The sequence below is a fragment of the Pseudopipra pipra genome, chromosome 25 (genome assembly GCF_036250125.1).
Source record: "Pseudopipra pipra isolate bDixPip1 chromosome 25, bDixPip1.hap1, whole genome shotgun sequence".
Classification (NCBI taxonomy): Eukaryota; Metazoa; Chordata; class Aves; order Passeriformes; family Pipridae; genus Pseudopipra; species Pseudopipra pipra.
Genome location: NC_087573.1, coordinates 6,287,115 through 6,308,995, shown reverse-complemented (window position 1 = coordinate 6,308,995; position 21,881 = coordinate 6,287,115). Strand labels below are relative to the sequence as shown.

The 21,881-nt window shown below is 64.6% G+C and overlaps 1 protein-coding gene across 3 annotated transcripts; it reads left to right on the top strand.

The window, feature by feature from the left end:
* The first annotated feature begins 2,680 nt into the window (after positions 1 to 2,680).
* AMPD2 (adenosine monophosphate deaminase 2) lies at positions 2,681 to 21,745 on the top strand. Of its 3 annotated transcripts, XM_064635657.1 has the most exons (18): positions 2,682 to 2,914; positions 4,446 to 4,576; positions 6,009 to 6,139; positions 6,365 to 6,433; positions 7,713 to 7,824; positions 8,576 to 8,762; positions 10,385 to 10,526; positions 10,611 to 10,700; positions 11,201 to 11,330; positions 13,073 to 13,267; positions 13,833 to 13,964; positions 14,843 to 15,006; positions 15,814 to 15,940; positions 16,281 to 16,444; positions 17,428 to 17,548; positions 19,079 to 19,252; positions 19,763 to 19,873; positions 20,011 to 21,745. In XM_064635657.1, exons 1-18 carry the CDS (start codon positions 2,845 to 2,847, stop codon positions 20,218 to 20,220), a joined length of 2,460 nt encoding a protein of 819 aa, XP_064491727.1. In that variant the 5' UTR covers positions 2,682 to 2,844; the 3' UTR covers positions 20,221 to 21,745. The 3 variants fall into 3 exon arrangements, with proteins under 3 accessions (XP_064491729.1, XP_064491727.1, XP_064491728.1); XM_064635659.1 differs by lacking the exons at positions 19,763 to 19,873; positions 20,011 to 21,745 and adding an exon at positions 19,606 to 19,719 and having other exon boundaries at positions 2,681 to 2,914; XM_064635658.1 differs by lacking the exon at positions 6,365 to 6,433.
* The last annotated feature ends 136 nt before the right edge of the window (positions 21,746 to 21,881 follow it).

Here is a 21,881-nt window from a genome sequence, read left to right as displayed (position 1 = left end):
GCCCAAGATGGCAAAGATTAGGGCTCGGGGGTGGGACACAGGGAGCATCGCGGGGAGGTGGCTTTACATAAGGGGGGGTGGCAGGTGACACCCCCCGGCCGTGGGGACGTGGCCCCCAGTGTCCCCGGGGGGTGACTCGGGCAGGGGGGGCCGTTCTGGGGCTGCGACCCCACGTTTGGGGGGCGCTGGGTGTGTCCCCCACCCCGGGGCGCTGCAGGTGACAGGGCAGTGGCAGGGACGGGGTGGTGACAGGGGGACAGGGGGTGGTGGCAGGGGGGTGGTAGCACTGGGGGATTCCTCCTGCAGGGAAAAGGGAGCTAATTACGGGGGGGGGGAGGATAACGAGCCCCCCTAATCCCGCCCCGCCCGGGGCCGCCCCTCGCCCTCCCGCTGCCTTAAGCTCTTTAATGGGATCGTGGCTCAGCCTTCATCTCCTCATCCTCCTCCTCCTCATCTTCCTCTTCCTCATCCTCCTCCCTCCCCCCCCAGCCATCCCCCAGCCCGGTAGGAACCGCGGGGCCCCCCCAAAGCCCGGGGCTGGGTGGGTGGCCCCCCCCTTTCCTCTTGTGGGGCTGGTTTTGGATGGGCACTGCAGGGGGGACCCCCCGCCCTGGGGGTCGGGTTGGGACCCCCAAAGGTCCTGCAGGTCCCCCGTGGGGTGTGGGAACCCCTCCAAGGGTCCTGCAGGTCCCCAAGGAGATGTGGGGTCCCACAAAAGTCCTGCAGGTCCCCGGTGGGGTTTGGGGTCCCCTAAATATCCTGCAGGTCCCCAGTGAGGGTTGGGGCCCCCAAATGTCCTACAAGCCCCGGGGTGGGGTTTGGGGTCCTCCAAAGGTCCTGCAGGTGGATTTAAGGTCCCCTAAAGCCCCGCAGCCCCGAGGGGCCCGGGAGGGGTGTCCGTGTCCCCGCCCTGGTGTCCCATGTCGCACCTGGCGCGTGGCCCTGCCTTGGGGACACTCTGTCCCCGCTGTCCCCGCTGTCCCCGCTGTCCCCCGCGCACACAAAGCCCCTTCTGAGCCTCTAATGAACCCGGCGTTAATGAGGGGGGTCCAATTAAAATACCAGACCCCCCCCGGGCAGCGCCGGGCAGGGGAGCACAGCCCGGGGGTCCCCAGTGTGCGGTGCCTCCCAGCCTGGCACGGCGCTGTCCGCTGTCCCCTCGCTGTCCCCTCGCCGAGGAGTGGGGGGCACCGGGAGGGCGGGGGGGGTGTGTGTGTGTGACATTCCCGGCGGCCAAAAATCCCCTCCCGCCGGGGCGGCTCCGGGGACGCGCGGAGGGGACACGGCCCGACACCCACCCGGAGCCACCGCGACCCCCGCCCAGGTAGGGACCCGCGGGGGGTGGGACGCAGAAAGGGACCCCCCCGGCACCCCCAAACCGGGCTCTGCTCCTGGAGGGGTGAGCTGGGGGCTTTAGGGGGGCAGGGACCCCATGGGGGGGTGGGGTCCCTCCTTCTGGGGAGTGCCCGTCTGAGGGGGGGTGCTCATGGTGGAGGAGGCGATGCCCCTTTTTGGGGGTACCCGGGAGTTTTGGGGGGTTCTTGGTGGTTTGGGGGTACTCAGTGGTTTTGGTGGTACTAGTTTTGGGGTGTATACGGTGGTTTTGGGGGGCACTTGGTGGTTGTGGGGTACTCGGTGTTTTGAGGTGTTTTGGGGTGTACTCAGTGTTTTGGGGGGATATTCGGTGTTTTGGGGGTACTGGGTGGTTTTGGGGGGTGCTCTGTTTATGGGCAGTACTCGGTGGGTTTGGGTTCTGGGTGTTTGGGGGGAACTCGGTGTTTTGGGGTTACCCGGTGTTTTTTGGGGGTGTTCGGTGTTTTGGGGTTACCCGGTGGTTTTTTGGGGTTACCCAGTGGTTTTTTGGGTGCTCGCTGGTTTTTGGGGGTCCTCTGCTCCCGGGGAGCACTCGCCGTGACGGTGCCTGGCCGGGGGGCAGTGCCCGTACGGGGGGGGCACAATGCCCCCCTCGGGGATCTCGGGGGGGGTTACCCTGTCACTGGAGGGGTCACTGTCATTTTGGAGGGGTCCGATATGTCCATATGGGGGAGGGCAATGCCTGACTGGGGGGAGGGACACGGCTGTACGGGGGGGCCACAACTGTCCCCGGGGGGGGGGGTACAGGGCTGTCTGGGGGGGTCACGGCTGTTTCGGGGGTTCACGTCTGTCCCTATGGGGGTACACGACTGTTCTCCGGGGGGGTCACAACTGTCCCTCGGGGGGGTCACGGCTGTCCCACAGGGATGTCACGGCTGTCTGAGGGGGTCACAACTGTCCCCATGAGGGCACACGATTGTCCCCGGGGGGCTCACAACTGTCCCCCGGGGGGGTCACGGCTGTCTGGGGAGGTCACAACTGGCCCCATGGAAGTACACGACTGTCCCCCGGGGGGGAGGTGTCACAACTGTCCCCTCGGGGGTGTCACGGCTGTCTGGGGGGTTCACAACTGTCCCCTCGGGGGTGTCACGGCTGTCTGGGGGGTCCACGTCTGTCCCCATGAGGGCACACGCCTGTTCCCCGGGGGGGGTCGCGCTGTCCGGGGGGGCTCAGCCCCCCATCCCGATATCTCACAGCCCCGTCCGGCTCTCGTCCCCCCCCTCTCGCAGCTCCGCAGCCGCAGCCGCCTCCTTCCTCCTCCTCCTCCTCCTCCCGCCCCATCCTCCTCCCGCCCCATCCTCTTCCTCGCGCGGGTTTCCGGCCGGGCCCCGCCGGGGACTTTGCTCCATCCCCGCTCCCCCATCAATCATCAACCAGCGCCGGCCGCGGCCGCCGGACCCCCCGCGCCCCCTCCATCCCCCCAGCATCATCCCCATCCTCCCCCCTCATCCCCCTCCCCCCCGGCCCGCCATGTCCTCCGCCCCCCCGGCCAAGTGTCCCTTCAAGAAGCGGGGCAGCCTCCAGACCCCCCTCCCCGCAGGTGAGACCCCCCCAGATCACCCCCAACCTTCCCCCCGACCCCCCGAACCCCCCGGTGAGGCCGCGGCGGGGGGGACACGGGGTTTTTGGGGGGTGGGGGGCAGGTTTTTTTTTGGGGGGAAGGAGCGGGGCTGGTGATTTTTTTTTTGGGGGGGGTCCCTCGCCGCGCGGTCTGGTGGGTTTGGGGGGGTGGCAGCGGCGTTGGGGGGTCCCTGTGTGCCCCCCCCCCGGCAGCGCCGCTGTGGCGCAGTGAGAGGGGAGGGGGAGGAGGAGGAGGAGGAGGAAGGGGGGGGGACCCGAAGGGGGGCGGGGGGATGGGCTGGGGGGGGACGGCTTCAGGGGCACCCCCGAGGTGGGCTCGAGGGGGGTGATGGCGCTTTGGGGGGGCTCGGGGGGTCACCGCGGCCACCGAGGGTGGCACCCGCGGGCCCGGGTACGTGGCACGGGAGGGGGGGAGGTGGCACTCGGGGGGTCTTGGGGTCCCGGCGGGGATGACCCGGGGGGTGACCCGGGGGGGTGGCACGGGGGGTGAGGGGGCCCCGGGGGTTGTTACTCAGCTGTCACCGCTGCCGGGGGGGCTCAGGGGTGACCCACACGTGTCCCGGGGGGTGGCACAGGTGGCACGGCGGGGTTGTCACCGAGCTGGCACTGCGGCGGGGGGGGGTCTCAGGTGCCACCAGGGCCGTCCCCAGCACACGCCACCCCGCACGTGGGTGGCACGGGGTGTGTCCGGTGGCACGGGGCACCCTGGCTGTCACCTGTGCCCCAGGTGACACCGGGGCCACCCCTGCCCGGGGGGAGGGACAGCAGTGCCATCCCCGGGTGGCACAAGCCCCGCACTGGGTGGCACCGGGGGGAGTCTCCCCAGCCCCCCCTCCCGTGGGGGTGATGCCAGGACCCAAACGGGGGGGGGCTCCTTTGGGGGGGGGTCTTATTGGTGGCCCCAGTTTAACCAGTAGGGCCTGATTTCCAGTGCCCACCGGGAGGGGTCTGGGGTGGGTTTGAGGGGTGCACAGGGGGGTGTTGGCACACGGGGGGTGGTCCCTGGGCACCCCCCCAGCCCAGTGGGAGCAGGGGGTGCTGGGGGGGGTTGGGGGTGCCCAAAGCAGTTTGGGGGTGCCTCCCCATAGTGGGAAGGGTGGGGAAGGTGAAGGGGGGGAGGGGAGGCAATGGGAGTACCCCAGGGTAGTGGCCCCCCCTCCTGGGGGGCTCCTGCCCCCCATCCCAAGCCCCTCCCTCACTGCTGCTCCTTCCCACCCCGCAGGGCTCCAGCAGCCCCCCAGTGCCCGGGGAGGGGGGGGCAGATTGGGGGTCCCTCCTGCCCTGGAGCTCCATTTCCCCGGGGGGGGGTCTCGGGGGGTCCCTCCTGCCCTGGAGCTCCGTTTCCCCCTCCCCCCTTGGGAAGCACATCCCGGTTCCGTGCCGGGGGGGAGGGGCCGAGGAGCCCCCCCAGCCCGGGGGGGAGGGGCCGAGGAGCCCCCCCAGCCCGGGGGGGGTCTTGCCCCCCCGGCTGACCCCCCCCCTCTCTGCAGAGCTGCGGGGGGGGTCGGCGGCGCGGCCCCTGCAGTCGGCCCGGTCCCTGCCCGGGACCCCCCACCTCCTGAAGCACTTCCCGGTGGATCTGAGGACTTCCATGGACGGCAAATACAAGGAGATCGCCGAGGTGGGTCCTGGCGCTGCCCCCCACGGCACGGGGGGGTCTCCCCTCCGTCCTCCCCCCTCCCACCCTCCCCCCACACCTCCCCCACCCTTCCTGCCTCCCCCTTCCCAGCCGGCTCTGGGTGCTGAGACTGGACACAACTCATGGCAGGACTGAGACCGGGCACAGCTCATGGCAGGGATGGATGGGCCTGGCAGGGCTGAGACTGGGCACAGCTCATGGCAGGGCTGAGACTGGGCACAGCTCATGGCAGGGACGGGCCTGGCACAGCTCATGGCACAGCCGAGACCGGATACAGCTCATGGCAGGGCTGAGACCGGGCACAGCTCGTGGCAGGGATGGACCTGGCAGGGCTGAGACCTGGCACAGCTCGTGGCAGGGCTGAGACTGGGTACAGCTCATGGCAGGGATGGATGGGCCTGGCAGGGCTGAGACCGGGCACAGCTCTTGGCAGGGATGGGCCTGGCACAGCTCATGGCAGGGGTGTCCCCAGGAGCTGTGCTGGCACTGGCACAGCTCGTGGCAGGGATGGCAGTGACAGCTGGTGACAGGGCTGTCCCCTGGAGCCGTGCTGGCCTTGGCAGGGCTGTCCCTGTCCCCCTTGGTGACAGGGCTGTCCCCAGGAGCTGTTCTGGCCCTGGCCGGGCTGTCCGAGTCCCTTGGTGACACTGGTGTCCCCAAGAACTCTTCTGGCCCTGATAGGGCTGTCCCTGTCCCCCTGGTGACAGTGCTGTCCCCAGGAGCTGTGGTGGCCCTGGTGTCCCTGTCCCTGTCCCCATGGTGACAGTGCTGTCCCCAGGAGCTGTGGTGGCCCTGTCCCTGTCCCTGTCCCCGCGGTGACAGTGCTGTCCCCAGGAGCTTTGATGTCCCTGTCCCCATGGTGACAGTGCTGTCCCCAGGAGCTGTGGTGGCCCTGGTGTCCCTGTCCCTGTCCCCGTGGTGACAGTGCTGTCCCCAGGAGCTGTGGTGGCCCTGTCCCTGTCCCTGTCCCCGCGGTGACAGTGCTGTCCCCAGGAGCTGTGGTGGCCCTGTCCCTGTCCCCGTGGTGACAGTGCTGTCCCCAGGAGCTGTGGTGGCCCTGTCCCTGTCCCTGTCCCCGCGGTGACAGTGCTGTCCCCAGGAGCTGTGGTGGCCCTGTCCCTGTCCCTGTCCCCGCGGTGACAGTGCTGTCCCCAGGAGCTTTGATGTCCCTGTCCCCATGGTGACAGTGCTGTCCCCAGGAGCTGTGGTGGCCCTGGTGTCCCTGTCCCTGTCCCCGTGGTGACAGTGCTGTCCCCAGGAGCTGTGGTGGCCCTGTCCCTGTCCCCGTGGTGACAGTGCTGTCCCCAGGAGCTGTGGTGGCCCTGTCCCTGTCCCTGTCCCCGCGGTGACAGTGCTGTCCCCAGGAGCTGTGGTGGCCCTGTCCCTGTCCCCGCGGTGACAGTGCTGTCCCCAGGAGCTGTTCTGCCGCTCGCTGGCAGAGAACGAGATGCGGACGGCGCCGTACGAGTTCCCCGAGGAGAGCCCGATCGAGCAGCTGGAGGAGCGGCGGCAGCGCCTGGAGCGCCAGATCAGCCAGGACGTCAAGTGAGGGGGGGTCCGGCCCGGGGGGGTCGGGGGTGATGTCCCCGCGGGGTGGGTGCTCCGCGCTGTGTCCCCTCCCCGTGGGTGTGTCGCTGGTGTCCCCTCCCTCCCCGTGAGCTCCTGGCCGGGGTCCGTGTGTGCTCTCGGGGGGTTTGTGGCATTAACGGGGTGTTTTCTCTCCCCGGCCCCCCCGTCTCTGTGTCCCCCTCCCCTCCCCTCCCCCGCCAGACTTGAGCCCGACATTTTGCTCAGAGCCAAACAGGACTTCCTGAAAATTGACAGTGCCGCCGACCTACAGTGAGTGTGCGGCCCGGGGACACCCGGGGACACCCGGGGACACCCCGGGGACATGGGGGGCTCTGGGGACCCCCCGGCCCCGCCCCTGCCCCACCCCCTGCCCAGAGCCCAGGGGTCCGTGTCCCCCCCCCTTGCTGGCACCGAGGGACCCCCACCCCGGGGAGGGGTCGGGGGGAGCTGGGGCAGCCCCGGCCCCCCGCGCTGGCCTGTCCCCCCCCGGGTCCAGCTGTGTGTCCCCTCCCTCCTGTCTCCGCTTTGGGGTCGCGTCTGTCACGAGTTGGTTCGTCCTCTGTCCCTCTGTCCCCCCCCACTGCTCGTTGTGCTCGGCGGGGCTGGGGGGGACATGGGGGGGGACAGATGTGCCCACTGGACATGGGGGACACAGGGCGGGGACAGACGTGGCACTGGACATGAGGACATGGGAAGGGGACACGTGTCACTGGACACTGGGATACTGGGATGGGGACAGATGTGGCACTGGAGATGGGGACATCAGGATGGGGACACACGTGTCACTGGACACCAGGACACCAGGATGGGGACACGTGTGTGACTGGACATGTGGCCATGGGATGGGGACATGTGTGGCACTGGGAATGGGATGGGGACAGACCTGTCACTGGATGTGGGGACATCGGGGTGGGGTCAGACCCTGTCACTGAATACTGGGAGCACTGGGATGGGGACAGACCTGTCACTGGACATGGGATGGGGACAAACCTGTCACTGGACATGGGATGGGGATAGACCTGTCACTGGACATTGGGATGGGGACAGATGTGTCACTGGACACTGGGTTGGGATAGACCTGTCACTGGACACTGGGTTGGGATAGACCTGTCACTGGACACGGGGACATCGGGATGGGGACACGTGTGTCACTGGGCATGAGGACACTGGGGTGAGGACAGAGGTGGCACTGGGATGGGGACAGACCTGTCACTGGACATGGGATGGGGACAGATGTGTCACTGCACATTGGGTTGGGATAGACCTGTCACTGGACATTGGGATGGGATAGACCTGTCACTGGACATGGGGACATTGGGATGGGGACACGTGTGTGCCTGGACATGGGGACATGGGATGGGGACACGTGTGTCACTGGGCCTGGGGACACTGGGGTGAGGACAGATGTGGCACTGGGATGGGGACAGACCCTGTCACTGGACACTGGGACACTGGGCTGGGGACAGATGTATCACTGGACACTGGGCTGGGGCCAGGCCTGTCCCTGTCCCACGCTGGGGACAGAGCCAGCAGTGTCCCTGCCCCGCAGGCTGTTCCAGGAGCAGGGCTCTGACCTGCTGGATCACGTCCCCAAGGAGCGCGAGGCGCTGCTGGAGCGGGAATTCCAGCGGGTCACCATCTCCGGGGAGGAGAAGTGCGGGGTGAGCCCCTCCCAGTGACCCCAAACCCCAAACCCACCCGGGGGGGGCTGTGGGGTGAGCCCCTCCCAGTGACCCCAAACCCACCCAGGGGGGTCTGTGGGGTGAGCCCCTCCCACTGACCCCAAACCCCAAACCCACCCGGGGGGGGCTGTGGGGTGAGCCCCTCCCAGTGACCCCAAACCCCAAACCCACCCGGGGGGGGCTGTGGGGTGAGCCCCTCCCAGTGACCCCAAACCCACCCAGGGGGGTCTGTGGGGTGAGCCCCTCCCACTGACCCCAAACCCCAAACCCACCCAGGGGGGTCTGTGGGGTGAGCCCCTCCCAGTGACCCCAAACCCACCCGGGGGGGTCTGTGGGGTGAACCCCTCCCTGTGACCCCAAACCCCAAACCCACCCAGGGGGATCTGTGGGGTGAGCCCCTCCCAGTGACCCCAAACCCACCCGGGGGGGATCTGTGGGGTGAGCTCCTGTCCCTGTGACCACAAACCCATCTGGGGGGGTCTGCAGGGTGAGCCCCTGTTCCCATGACCCCAAACTTGCCCCAAGGGGGTCTGTGGGGTGAGCCCCTCCACTCCCCATGACCCCAAACCCACCCGAAGGGGGTCTGTGGGGTGAGCCCCTCCCTGTAACCCCAAACCCACCCCAAGGGGTGGGTGAGCCCCTCCCCTCCCAGTGACCCCAAACCCACCCGGGGGGGTCTGTGGGGCCACCAAGCCAGCCCGGGGTGTCCCCCCTCGCTGTCCCCTCCCAGGTGCCCTTCACGGACCTGCTGGACGCTGCCAAGAGCGTGGTGAAGGCGCTGCTGCTGCGCCAGAAGTACATGGGGCTGTCGCTGCAGAGCTTCTGCCGCACCACGGCCCGGTTCCTGCGGGACTTCTCCGGGAAAAACCCCGACAGCCGCGCCCACGACGACCCCCCTGACACCCCTGTGGCTGCTGGTGAGGGCAGGGAGGGGGGCTTGGGGCTGGCGTGGGGGGCTGGAGGAGTCTGGGGGGGTTTGGAGGAGTTTTTGAGGGGTTTGGAGGAATTTTGGGGTTTTGGGGTTTTGGAGGAGGTTTTGGGGTGCTCTGGGGTGATGGGGAGCTCTCCAAGACCCGCGGCTATGAGGAGGTGCCTGAGGCCCCCGTGGCTGCTGCTGAGGGCAGGGAGGGGGTCTTGGGGCTGGCGTGGGGGGCTGGACGAGTTTGGGGGGTTGGAGGAGTTTTGGGGGTTTTGGAGGAGTTTTTGGGGTTTTGAAGAGGTTTTGGGGGTTTGGAGGAGTTTTTGAGGGTTTTGGAGGAGTTTTTGAGAGTTTTGGAGGAGTTTTTGGGGTTTTGGGGTTTGGAGGAGGTTTTGGGGTGCTCTGGGGTGATGTGGAGCTCCCTGAGAAGCCCCTCGACACCCCCATGGCTGCAGGGAGGGGGTCTTGGTGCTGGGATGGGGGGCTAGAGGAGTTTGTGAGCTTTGGGAGTTTCTGGAGGAGGTTTTGGGAGTGTTTGGAGGAGGTTTTGGGGTTTCAGAGGTTTTGGGGCGCCCTGGGGGGATGTTGGGTGGCTCCTGGCTTTGCCTGTAGGTACCCCCTGGTTTTGTGGGTCCACCTGTTCTTGTGGGGGGGCTGTGAGGGTCCCTTCACTCTCATGGGGGGGCTTTGGGGGTCCTCCTGCTCTTTTGGGGGGCCATGGGGGTCCCTCTGCTCTTTTGAGGGGGCTGGGAGGGTCCCCTGGATCTTTCTGGGGGATGTTGGGGGGGTCTCTGGGTGCAGATGCCTCCGTACATTGGGGGTCCACCTGGTCATGCGGGGGGTTGTGGGGGGTCTTTGGGGGTCCTCCTGCTCTTTTAGGGGGGCTCTGAGGGTCCCCTTGGCCTTTTTGGGGTGCTGGGGGGATCCCCCTGCTCTCTGTGTGGTGCTGGCAGGGAGCTGTGGGGTGCCCCCGTGTTTTGGGGTGCTATGGGATGACAGGGGGGTCTGTGGGGTGCCCCTGTGTTTTGGAGTGCTGTGGGGTGACGGGGGGTCTGTGGGATACCCCCATGTTTTGGGGCACTGGGGGGTGACGGGGGGTCTGTGGGGTGCCCCCATGTTTTGGGGTGCTGTGGGATGACAGGGGGGTCTGTGGGGTGCCCCTGTGTTTTGGGGTGCTGTGGGATGACAGGGGGGTCTGTGGGGTGCCCCTGTGTTTTGGGGTACTATGGGATGACAGGGGGGTCTGTGGGGTGCCCCCATGTTTTGGAGTGCTGTGGGGGAGCTGTGGGGTGATGGGGAGGGTCTGTGGTGTGCCCTCATGTTTTGGGGTTCTGTGGGGTGACCAGGGGGGGTCTGTGGTGTTGCACCCCATGTTTTGGGGCACTGTGGGGTGACGGGGGGGGTCTGTGGGGTGCCCTCATGTTTTGGGGTGCTGTGGGATGATAGGGGGGTCTGTGGGGTGCCCCTGTGTTTTGGGGTGCTGTGGGGGAGGTGTGGGGTGACGGGGAGGGTCTGTGGGGTCCCCCCGTGTTTTGGAGTACTATTGGATGACAGGGGGGTCTGTGGGGTGCCCCCATGTTTTGGGGTGCTGTGGGGTGACGGGGGGGTCTGTGGCCGCAGATGCCCCCGTGCACCCTCCCTTTGCTGAGCGACACCCCTACGAGACGTGGGACCCCCGGGAGATGCCCGAGGACCTGGGCTACGGGCTGCGCATGGTGGACGGGGTCGTGCACGTCTACACCAGCCAGGACCCCACGGACAAGTGAGGCCAGGGGGCTTTGGGGGTCCCGCTCGGCCCGGGGGGGTCAGGGCTGTGGGACCCCCAGCTGTGTGTGTGTCCCCCCAGGAGCACCGAGCTGGACCTGCCCTACCCCGACCTGCAGGAGTTCATCGCTGACATGAACTTCCTCATGGCCCTCATCATCAACGGGCCCATGTGAGGGCAGAGGGGGCATGGGGGGCAAAGGGGGGCACCGGGGGCATAAATGGGGACACCGGGGGGCATAAATGGAGGCACCGGGGGGTCAGAGGTGGGACACCAGTGGGGTCATAAATGGGGACACCAGGGGGTCACCAATGGGGCATAAATGGGAACATTGGAGGAGCATAAATGGGGACACCAGGGGGGTGTAAATGGGGACACCAGGGGGTCACCAGGGAGGCATAAATGGGAACATTGGGGGAGCATAAATGGGAACATCAGGAGGTCTGGGCTGGGGATGGGGACAGCAGGGCTTTGGGGATGGGGACAGAGAGAGGGACAGAGCCTTGAGTGGGGACAGAACCTCAGGAACAGCCCCAAGGACAGGGCGTGGCTGGTCCATCCCCCACACCCACCCCTGGCACCGTGTCCCCTCACCCCAGTGGGCACCAGCCTTTCTCCCTCCCCAGCCCCAAACTGACCCTTCCTCCCCTCCCCAAATTAAACCCGGGCAGCAAATCCTTCTGCTACCGGCGGCTGCAGTACCTGAGCAGCAAGTTCCAGATGCACGTGCTGCTCAACGAGATGAAGGAGCTGGCGGCCCAGAAGAAGGTTCCCCACCGGGACTTCTACAACATCCGCAAGGTACCCGTGTGTGGGGGGTTGTTTGGAGTTGGTTTCTTGTCAGGTTTCCTTAGATTACAGCAAAAACTTCTCCTCCCCCTTCGGGCAAAGGAAAAAAAAATTATAGAGATTGAAAGACTTGAAATCAACTGAGTTATAATGAAATATATATATATTTACATGTATCGCAGTTATATAGGTTATAATATTGTGTATATAGAGAGGAGAATCTTAAATAACCCCTCCCAGAGGGGAAGGGGAAGGGAAAAGGGACAAAAACGCAAAAGAAATTCGAAGTAGGTATGCATAATCAATAAAGAGTTAGCAAAAGAAAATCTTATTATTCTCCTTGACACAGTAGAGTTCTGTTAGGTACTGTCGGTACTTTTTGCTTTTTAAGGTTTCTGAGGCCTCACTGGGCCTCACTTCTTCACACGAGCAGGGTTGGCAGTGGAGAGCTTGTGTTTTCAGATTCACTGGAAGAGAAGGAGGCAGAGCCTTCTCTTTCCTTCTAATTTGTACCTCTGCTTACGTAAAGAACAGCATGGAATACTGGGAATACTGGGAGCACAGGGCACTTCCCTGGTTACAGGCTGCTCTCCAGGAAGGCCTGGACTGAAAGTATCACACTGCAGGGGGGGTCCTGGTTCGTCCCGGGGCTCCAGGGGGGCTCCAGGCTGATGATTCCGAAAAATCCGGTGTAAAGGACTGCTCAGAGACTCTTGGATCTGTGAGCAGCAAAGGTGTTTGTTGTCAGCACCGGGAGCAGGCTGGGTCACACCACAGGGAACCTGCTCAAAGGGTTCCCACAGGGGGTTCATACACTCCTCATGGGTGATTAAATGTGGAGGTCAATAACTGCCACGAGCCCGGTTTGGGGGCAGGAACTGGAATGTTTTGTTGGATTCACAACTTCATCTATAAAGGGTTCATGGTTTACATGTTCAACAGGGGGCTTGCATGTTCATGGTATTAAAATTGGGGGGTTTCACGGAGATGAGGTGAGGGGAAAACCCAGGTTAACACATCTGGGGTTCTTAGGAATCACCTGGTGGGAAAAACCCCACTTTGGGGGATTTACAGGGGGGAACAGGTAACACAGAGGGAGAGAGAAAACACCAAGGGGTTTCTGCACAGGTTTGATGAGATCAGGGCATGGTTTCTCCAGGCTTGGGCAGGATGTTCTGAACTCGTGACATCCATGGATCCTTGTCTGGACTTTGGATTGAGGTTTTTCCCCAGTCTCTGTCAGCCCGAGGCTTTGTTTAAACGTAGTTTTTCTCATATCCAGTTTTTGGAATCCAACAATTAAATACATATTCATGTGATTACAACAGACATATCAATAACAGGAGGAGTGTAGGTGGAGCTTGGGGTGGTGCTTCTCTTTGGCACTCAGTTCTGGGGGTACCTCCTGTCCTTCATCCCGGCTCTGGGGTCTCTCACTCCTCTTCATCACCGTGACCCTTTTACCTCTCCTTTGTTCTTAACCAGCTTGGAGAAAGCCCTGGCTCCAGGCCTATTCCTCCTGTTCCAGTGTCCACCTTATCTTCCTGTGTCCTCATTTATCACCCCCAGGCCTGTTGGCAATCCCCTCTAACACTCTTCTAAGTTTTGGTCCAACAAGCAGAGCAGAACAAACTCCGGCGACACAAACCCCGTAGATGTCGAGGGGCTCTCTGCAGACCCCAGGCTCTCTCAGTGAACTCTTTGGGGTCTCACTGGGGTGGACACCCCCAGCCACGGCCACGCCTCGCCCACAGGTGGACACCCACATCCACGCCTCGTCCTGCATGAACCAGAAGCACCTCCTGCGCTTCATCAAGAGGGCCATGAAGAGGCACCTGGACGAGATTGTGCACGTGGAGCAGGGCAAGGAGCAGACGCTCAAGGAGGTCTTCGAGACCATGAACCTCACGGCCTACGACCTCAGCGTGGACACCCTGGACGTGCACGCGGTACGGGGGCACCCACCTGGGGGAGCAGGGAGGGGGCTTGGCCAGGGGGGCTCTGGGGGAGCCCTGCTCTGGGTGGGGGGTTGGGAGGTGGCCTCAGCTCCCACCCCACACCTGTGTGCCCCTTCCAGGACCAGGGGGATCTCCAGGGGTGCTGGGGGGCTCTGGGTGTGGTGGGTGGTCTCAGATCCCACCCCACACCCGTGTCGCCCTTCCAGGACCAGGGGGATCTCCAGATGTGCTGAGGGGGAGATCCCCACTCTGGGTGGGGAGTGGTGGGTGGTCTCAGATCCCACCCCACACCCGTGTGCCCCTTCCAGGACCGGGGGGATCTCCAGGGGTGCTGAAGGGGGGGGGCTCTGGAGGAGCCCCACTCTGAGTGGGGAATGGTGGGTGGTCTCAGGTCCCACCTCACACCCGTGTGCCCCTTCCAGGACCAGGGGGATCTCCAGGGGTGCTGTGGGGGCTCTGGGGAAGCCCCGCTGGGGGGGTATGCGGGGTGGTCTCAGCTGTGGGTGGGGGGATAGGGGGTGGTCTCAGCTGCCCCCCGTGTCCCCCCCACCCCCAGGACCGCAACACCTTCCACCGGTTCGACAAGTTCAACGCCAAGTACAACCCCATCGGGGAGTCCATCCTGCGCGAGATCTTCATCAAGACCGACAACCGCGTGGCCGGGAAGTACTTCGCCCACATCATCAAGGTGACGCTGCCACCCTGCCCCTGTGCCGGGCAGTGCCACCCGTGTCCCCTCCCCTGGGGCCGAGGGTGATGGTGGCCACGTGTCCTCCCCAGCAGCACCACCCATGTCCCCTCCCTGGTGGCCCAGGGGTGATGGTGGCTGTGTCTCCCCTCGGGCAGTGCCACCCATGTCCTCTCCCTGGTGGCCGGGCAGTGACAGTGGCCACGTGTCCCCCCCCCGGCAGTGCCACTCGTGTTCCCTCCTTGGTGGCTGAGGGGTGACAGTGGACACGTGTCCCCCCCAGCAGTGCCACGTGTCCCTGTCCCAGTGGCCAAGGGGTGATGGTGGCCCCGTGTCCCCCCTGTGTCCCCTCTCTGGTGGCTGAGGGGTGAAGTGGACACATTTCCCCCCCAGCAACACCATCCATGTCCCTGTCCTGGTGGCTCAGGGGGTGACAGTGCCCATGTCCCTGCCATGTCCCCCCATGGCCAGGAGGTGACAGTGCCCATGTTCCCCCAGTGCCCCCTCAATGTCCCCCACCTGGGGGCACTGGGAGATGACAGTGTCCCCAGCGTCCCCCTCATGGCCGGGGGTCACGGTGCCCCGTGTCCCCTCAGTGTCTCCTCCCTGGTGGCCGGGTGTGATGGTGCCCGTGTCCCCCAGTGTCCCCCTGTGGACAGGGGTGACGATGCCCATGTCCCCCAGTGTCCCCACCATGGCCAGGAGGTGACAGTGCCCATGTCCCCGCCGTGCCGTGGGTTAAGGTGGCCATGTCCCCCAGTGTCCCCGCCATGTCCGGGGTGACATTGCCCTTGTCCCCACCATGCCGTGGGTTAAGGTGGCCGTGTCCCCCGATGTCCCCTCCGTGGCCAGGGGGTGACGGTGCCCGTGTCCCGCAGGAGGTGATGGCAGACCTGGAGGAGAGCAAGTACCAGAACGCGGAGCTGCGCCTCTCCATCTACGGGCGCTCTCGGGACGAGTGGGCCAAGCTGGCGCGCTGGGCGGTGCAGCACCGCGTGCACTCCAACAACGTGCGCTGGCTCGTGCAGGTGCCGCGCCTCTTGTGAGTGGGGGGACCCCCAGGGACGGGCACTGCCCCCTGCCCCACTGCCCCATTCCTGCCCTCCCACCCTGCTCCACTGCCCTGCTCCTGCCCCCACCCTGCCCCACTGCCCCATTCCTGCCCTCCCACCCTGCCCCCTCTGCCCGTTCCCGCCCCCAGTTCCCACCCTCCCGTTCCCTGCTCACCTGATCCCATCCCCAATTCCCATTCAGCCCCATTTGCCCGTTCCAGTCCCCAATTCTCCAGTTCCCCCACCCCCAATTCCCTCCCCAGTTCCCTCATTCCTCCAATCCCATCCCCAATTCCCATATCCAGCCCCATTTGCCCGTTCCCATCCCCAGTTCCCTTGTTCCCATTCCCTACTTGTCCATTCCCATTCCCTACTTGCCCATTCCCATCCTAAATTCCCACTCTGTCCCCATGTGCTCATTCCCGTCCCCAGTACCCCCATCCCCAATTCCCTCCCCAGTTCCCCCATTCCTCCAATCCCATCTCCAATTCCCATTCAGCCCCATTTGCCTATTCCAATCCCCACATCCCTCATTCCCATTCCCTACTTGCCTGTTCCCATCCTAAATTCCCACTCTGCCCCCATTTGCTCATCCCCAAGTCCCCAGTTCCCCTAGCCCCAGTTCCCTCATTCCCAGCCCCAATTCCCCCATCCCTCCATTCCCTTTCAGCCCATTTGCCTGCTCCCATCCCTGATTTCCCCATTCCCAGCCCCTGTTCCTCCATCCCATCCCAAATCCCCGCTGGCCGGGCCGTGGCCGGGGGTGGTCCCAGCCGTTCCCATTCCCGTTCCCCCAGTGACGTGTACCGCACCAAGGGGCAGTTGGCCAACTTCCAGGAGATGCTGGAGAACATCTTCCTGCCCCTCTACGAGGCCACGCTGCACCCGGCCCAGCACCCGGAGCTGCACCTCTTCCTGGAGCACGTGAGTCCTGCCCGGGGGGCCAGGGACCCCCAGCCCGGGGGGAGGGAGGGTGTTACCCCCAGCCCCAGGGGAGGGAGGGTCTCCCCCAGCCCCAGGGGAGGGTCACCCCAGCCCCAGGGGAGGGTCACCCCAGCCCCAGGGGAGGGTCACCCCCAGCCCCAGGGGAGGGTTTTACCCCCAGCCTGGGGGGAGAGTGTCACCCCCAGCCCCAGGGGAGGGTCCCCCCCAGCCCCAGGGGAGGGTCCCCCCCAGCCCCAGGGGAGGGTCTCCCCCAGCCCCAGGGGAGGGTCCCCCCCAGCCCCAGGGGAGGTGCCCCCATCCCGGTGCTCGGTGCCCGCAGGTGGACGGGTTCGACAGCGTGGACGACGAGTCCAAGCCGGAGCATCACATCTTCAACCTGGACAGCCCCCTGCCCGGGCAGTGGGTGGAGGAGGACAACCCCCCCTACTCCTACTACCTGTACTACATGTACGCCAACATGACCGTGCTCAACCACCTGCGCAGGTGAGGCACCCCCGGGGGGCACCCACTGACACCCATGGACACCCACCCACCCACCCATTGACACCCACTGACACCCACTGACACCCACTGACACCCACCACTGACACCCACCCACCCACTGACACCCACTGACACCCACTGACACCCACTGACATTCACTGACACCACGGGGGCACCCACTGACACCCACTCACCCACTGACACCCACTGACACCACGGGGGCACCCACAGAACCCCTGGGGACACCCCTCAGCACTGACAGACACCCCTCAGTCACCCCCGACACCCCATGGACACCCCTCGGCACCCACATACACCCCTCATACCCCACAGACACCCCTCATACCCCACAAACACCCCTCATGTCCCACAGACACCCCTCAGCACCCACAGACACCCCTCATACCCCACAGACACCCCTCATACCCCAGACACCCTTCACACTCCACAGACACCCCTCGTACCCCACAGACACCCTTCATATCCCACAGACACCCCTTGGCTCCCCTCCACAGACCCCCCCCATTCCTTCCCCCTCCCCTGCTGTTTTGGGGTCCCTTCATTGCCCCCCCATGGACCCCCCACTGTTTTGGGGTCCCTTCATTCCCTGCATCATCCCCGTTGTTTTGGGGTCCCTTCATTCCCCCACCCCACTGTTTTGGGGTCCCTTCATTCCCCCCCGTCCCCTCCTGCTTTGGGGGTCCCTTCATTCCCCCCCACTGTTTTGGGGTCCCTTCATTCCCCCCCACTGTTTTGGGGTCCCTCCATTCCCCCTGTTGTTTTGGGGTCCCTCCATTCCCCCTGTTGTTTTGGGGTCCCTCCATTTTCCCCCACTGTTCTGGGGTCCCTCCATTCCCCCCCACTGTTCTGGGGTCCCTCCATTCCCCCCGTTGTTTTGGGGTCCCTCCATTCCCCCTGTTGTTTTGGGGTCCCTCCATTCCCCCCTCTGTTCTGGGGTGCCGCTGACGCTCCCCCTGTCTCAGGAAGAGGGGCTTCCACACGTTCGTGCTGCGGCCGCACTGCGGCGAGGCCGGGCCCGTCCACCACCTGGTGTCGGGGTTCATGGTGTCCGAGAACATCTCCCACGGGCTCCTGCTGCGCAAGGTGAGCGGGGGGGCACGGGGGGCACGGGGGGCACGGGGGGCCCGAGGGCTTGGAGCTCTGTGTGGGGTTTAATGGAGCTGTGTCATCCCGGGGTGTGGGGGGGATGGAGCTGCATCCCGTGGGGATCCCATCACTGGGGGTGTCCCCAGGGATCAGTGTGGGCCCAGTCCTGTTCAATGTCTTTATTGATGATCTGGATGAGGGGATCGAGTGAACCATCAGCAAATGTGCAGGTGACACCAAGCTGAGGGGGGTTTGATCAGCTGGAGGGCAGGAGGGCTCTGCAGAGGGACCTGCCCAGGCTGGATCCATGGGCTGATTCCAAGGGATGAGGTTCAAGCAGGCCAAGTGCTGGGTCCTGCCCTTTGGCCACAACAACCCCCGGCAGCCCCACGGGCTGGGACAGAGTGGCTGGAGAGCAGCCAGGCAGGAAAGGAGCTGGGAGTGGGGATGGACAGGGAGCTGAACAGGAGCCAGAGTGTGCCCAGGGGGACAAGAGGCCAATGGATCCTGGCCTGGCTCAGGAACAGGGTGGCCAACAGGTCCAAGGAAGTGATTCTGCCCCTGGACTCAGCACTGGTGAGGCCACCCCTGGAGTGCTGTGTCCAGTTCTGGGCCCTCAGCTCAGGAAGGACATGGAGGGGCTGGAGCAGGTCCAGAGGAGAGCAACGAGGCTGGGGAAGGGACTGGAGCACAAGTGCTGTGAGGAGAGGCTGAGGGAGCTGGGGCTGTTCAGCCTGGAGAAGAGGAGGCTCAGGGGAGACCTCCTGACTCTCTGCAACTCCCTGACAGGAGGGGGGAGCCGGGGGGTGGTTGGTCTCTTCTCCCAGGAAGCAGCAGTAGGACAAGAGGGCTGGGTGTTCAGCTGTGCCAGGGGAGGTTTAGGTTGGATATTGGGAAGAATTTCTTTCCTGAGAGGGTGCTCAGCCATTGGAATGGGCTGCCCAGGGAGGGGGTGGATTCTCCATCCCTGGAGGTGTTGAAGGTGAGACTGGATGTGGCATCAGTGCCATGGGCTGGGAACCACGGCGGGGTTGGATCAAGGGTTGGAGTGGATGATCTCTGAGGTCTTTCCTGACCTGGCTGTTTCTCTGATTCCCTGATTTTCTTTCCCATCAGACAGTTACCTCCTCACACTTTGTGTTCCTGTTTCGGTTTCTCTGTCTCTCCAGGGCGGGAGGTTTCAGCAGGGCCGTCCTGCCTGGGACGTGCACCTGGACCTGAGTAATGGGATATATTGGAGTTAAAACAAGAGAGAGGGCCCAGAACCCCTGGAAAGGCTCCAGTGGGGCAGTTCTGAGGGTGGTACCGGGGGCAAGAGTAGTTTTTGGGTTGGACGTACCCCCTGGATACAGAAATCAGTCAAAGACATAAAAGTGTGTGGGTTCTGTGCGTGGGTTTGAGCCTTTGTGCTCCCTGCACCTGAAAGCTTTCCTTGAAGAGCTGCTCTCTCCCTGAGCTGTACTAACACCATCTGGGGAGTTTTTTCTCCCGTTTTGGGCGTCCCCCTGAGCCCTGTGTGCCCCCCAGGCCCCCGTGCTGCAGTACCTGTACTACCTGGCCCAGATCGGCATCGCCATGTCCCCCCTGAGCAACAACAGCCTGTTCCTGAGCTACCACCGCAACCCCCTCCCCGAGTACCTGTCCCGGGGCCTCATGGTGTCCCTGTCCACCGACGACCCCCTGCAGTTCCACTTCACCAAGGTGGGCTTTGGGGAGGGGGGCACCGGCCACAGACACCCCCGGGGTGGGCACGGGGGGGGCAGCCCCAGGGGGCTTGGGGGGCCAGGGGGGGAGGAGGTGGGACCCCCATCCAGGGGGGTGGGAGGGAGTTGAAGGGGGTCTGTGGGTGGGATCTGGGGGGTGTCTGGGGGATGTCCATGGGTGGGTGGAGCTGAGGGGTGTCCGTGGGGTGTCCCTGGATGGTCTCTGAGGGGTCTCTGAGTGTGGAAGCTCAGCTCCTGTGGGGTGTCCCTGGGTGGTCTCTGAGGGGTCTGTGAGGATCCCTGGGGTGTCCTTGGGTGTCTCTGAGTGGTCTCTGAGGGTCCCTGTTGCAGGAGCCCCTGATGGAGGAGCACAGCATCGCCACCCAGGTGTGGAAGCTCAGCTCCTGTGGGGTGTCAGGGGTCCCTGGGGTGTCCCTGGGTGGTCTCTGAGGGTCCCTGGGGTGTCCCTGGGTGGTCTCTGAGTGGCCTCTGAGGGTCCCTGTTGCAGGAGCCCCTGATGGAGGAGTACAGCATCGCCACCCAGGTGTGGAAGCTCAGCTCCTGTGACATGTGTGAGCTGGCCCGGAACAGTGTCCTCATGAGCGGCTTCTCCCACAAGGTGAGGCCCTTTCCCGCATCCCCCTTCCCGAGTCCCACATTCCCATCCTCCAGCCCTCCATCCTCATCCCCTCCCCATGCCCCCGTTCCCCCTCCCGTGGTGCCAGGCCCCCCCCGACCCCGTGGGTGCCCCCTCAGGTGAAGAGTTACTGGCTGGGCCCCAACTACCAGCGGGAGGGCCCGGAGGGGAACGACATCCGCCGGACCAACGTGCCCGACATCCGCGTGGGATATCGCTTCGAGACGCTGTGCCAGGAGCTCACCCTGCTCACCCAGGCGCTGCAGGGGGCCGAGCTGGAGCCCATCCAGGAGGAGGGGGGCATCACCATCGCCCTGGGCACGCACTGAGACCCCCCAGAGACCCCCAGGACCCCGCGGGACCGCCCGGCACCCCCAATAGCCCCCAGGGCTCTGCCGCCGTCCCCCGACCCGCAGGCACTGCAGGGGGCAGAGCTGGAGCCCACCCAGGGGGAGGGGGGCATCACCACCACCCTGGACACACGCTGAGACCTCCAGAGACCCCCCAGGGCCCCCCAACATCCCCGATGCCCCCAGGGCTCTGCCAGTGTCCCCCCACCCACAGGTGCAGAGCTGGAGCCCCCCTGGAGGAGGGGGCATCACCATCACCCTGGGTACCCCCTGAGACCCCCAGAGACCCCCATGAACCCCCCCCACGAGACCACCAGGGCTCCACTGCCATCCCCCCCACCGCTGTCCCGGTGCCGCTGAGGGGGACACGGTTTGTTGGGTCCTCGTCATTTCTGTCTGGTTTGGGGCATTTTTAGGGTCTTGTTTTGTCATTTTTGGGGTATTTTTTTGGTCTTTTTCTGGGTTTTTTAACTGGTGTTTCTTTGCTGGGTTGGGCCCTGCCAGGTTTGGTGGCACCAGGTTTGGTGGCACCAGGAGGTGACATGGGGACAGTTTGTTGGATCCTCTCCATTCTGACTCCTTTTGGTCATTTTGGAGGGCTTTTGTTGGATCTTTTTTCTTTTGTCTTTTCCTGCCTTTTACAACCAGTGTCCCCTCCCTGGGTTTGGTGGCACCAGGAGGTGACACAGGGACAGAGTTTGCTGAGTCTTCTGCATTTCGTCTGGTTTTGCTCATTTTTGGGGTCTTTTTTTGGTCTTATTCTGGTTTTTAACAGGTGTTTCCTCACTGGGTTAGGTTGGGCCCTGCCAGGTTTGGTGGCACCAGGGGACACAGTTTGTTGGGTCCTCTTTGTTTTGTCTCATTTTGGCCTTTTTTTGATCCTTCCTTGGCCTTTTCCTGCCTTTTTTAACTGGTGTCTCCTCGCTGGGTTGGGCCTTGGTGGCACCAGCAGGTGACCCAGGGGGGTCCTGCCTTCACCCCCCATGGTGGGGACGCAGTGACAGGTCAGGGGTCCCTGCTGGGGTGTGGGGGCAGCGTGGGGGTCCCAGCCCACCCCCCCAGCTCCTGACGCTCCTTGACCCCCCCACCCCCTCTCCGTCCACTCTCCCCCCCGGGGGATGTGGGGACAAGCCCAGGGGGCTCCTTGGGGACCCCACCACGAGATCTCTGCCCCTTCCCACGGGGGGACACGTCAGGGGGGACATGGGGGGTGGTGCTGGGGGGGGGATCCCTCCTCACCCTCCTGGGGCTGAAGGCGAAGGGGACACGGTGACCCGTCCCTGGGCCCCCTTTTCCCAGGATTTGTGGCCCGGATGAGGCTTCTCCCGTCCCTGGGGGGGCATCACCCCCCCATCCCTGCGACCCCCAGTCCGGCCCTGCCCCCCCCGCAGCCGCAGCTGCTCCCGGGAAAACCTGAAAACCAACCAAAAACGGTTCAACCCGAACCAAACCCGGTCAGCCCAACCCCCGCCCCCAGCATGGAAAATAAAGTATTTAAGTACAACGCCGCAATTTCACTGGGGGGAGGCAGGAACTGGGCGAGGGGCTGAGGGACGGGGGCGCGGGGGGGCTGTGTCCCCTCGGGGGTGGGTTTGGGGGTCCCCGAGGCCGGGGGGGGTCAGGGAGGGGTGTGGGGCCGG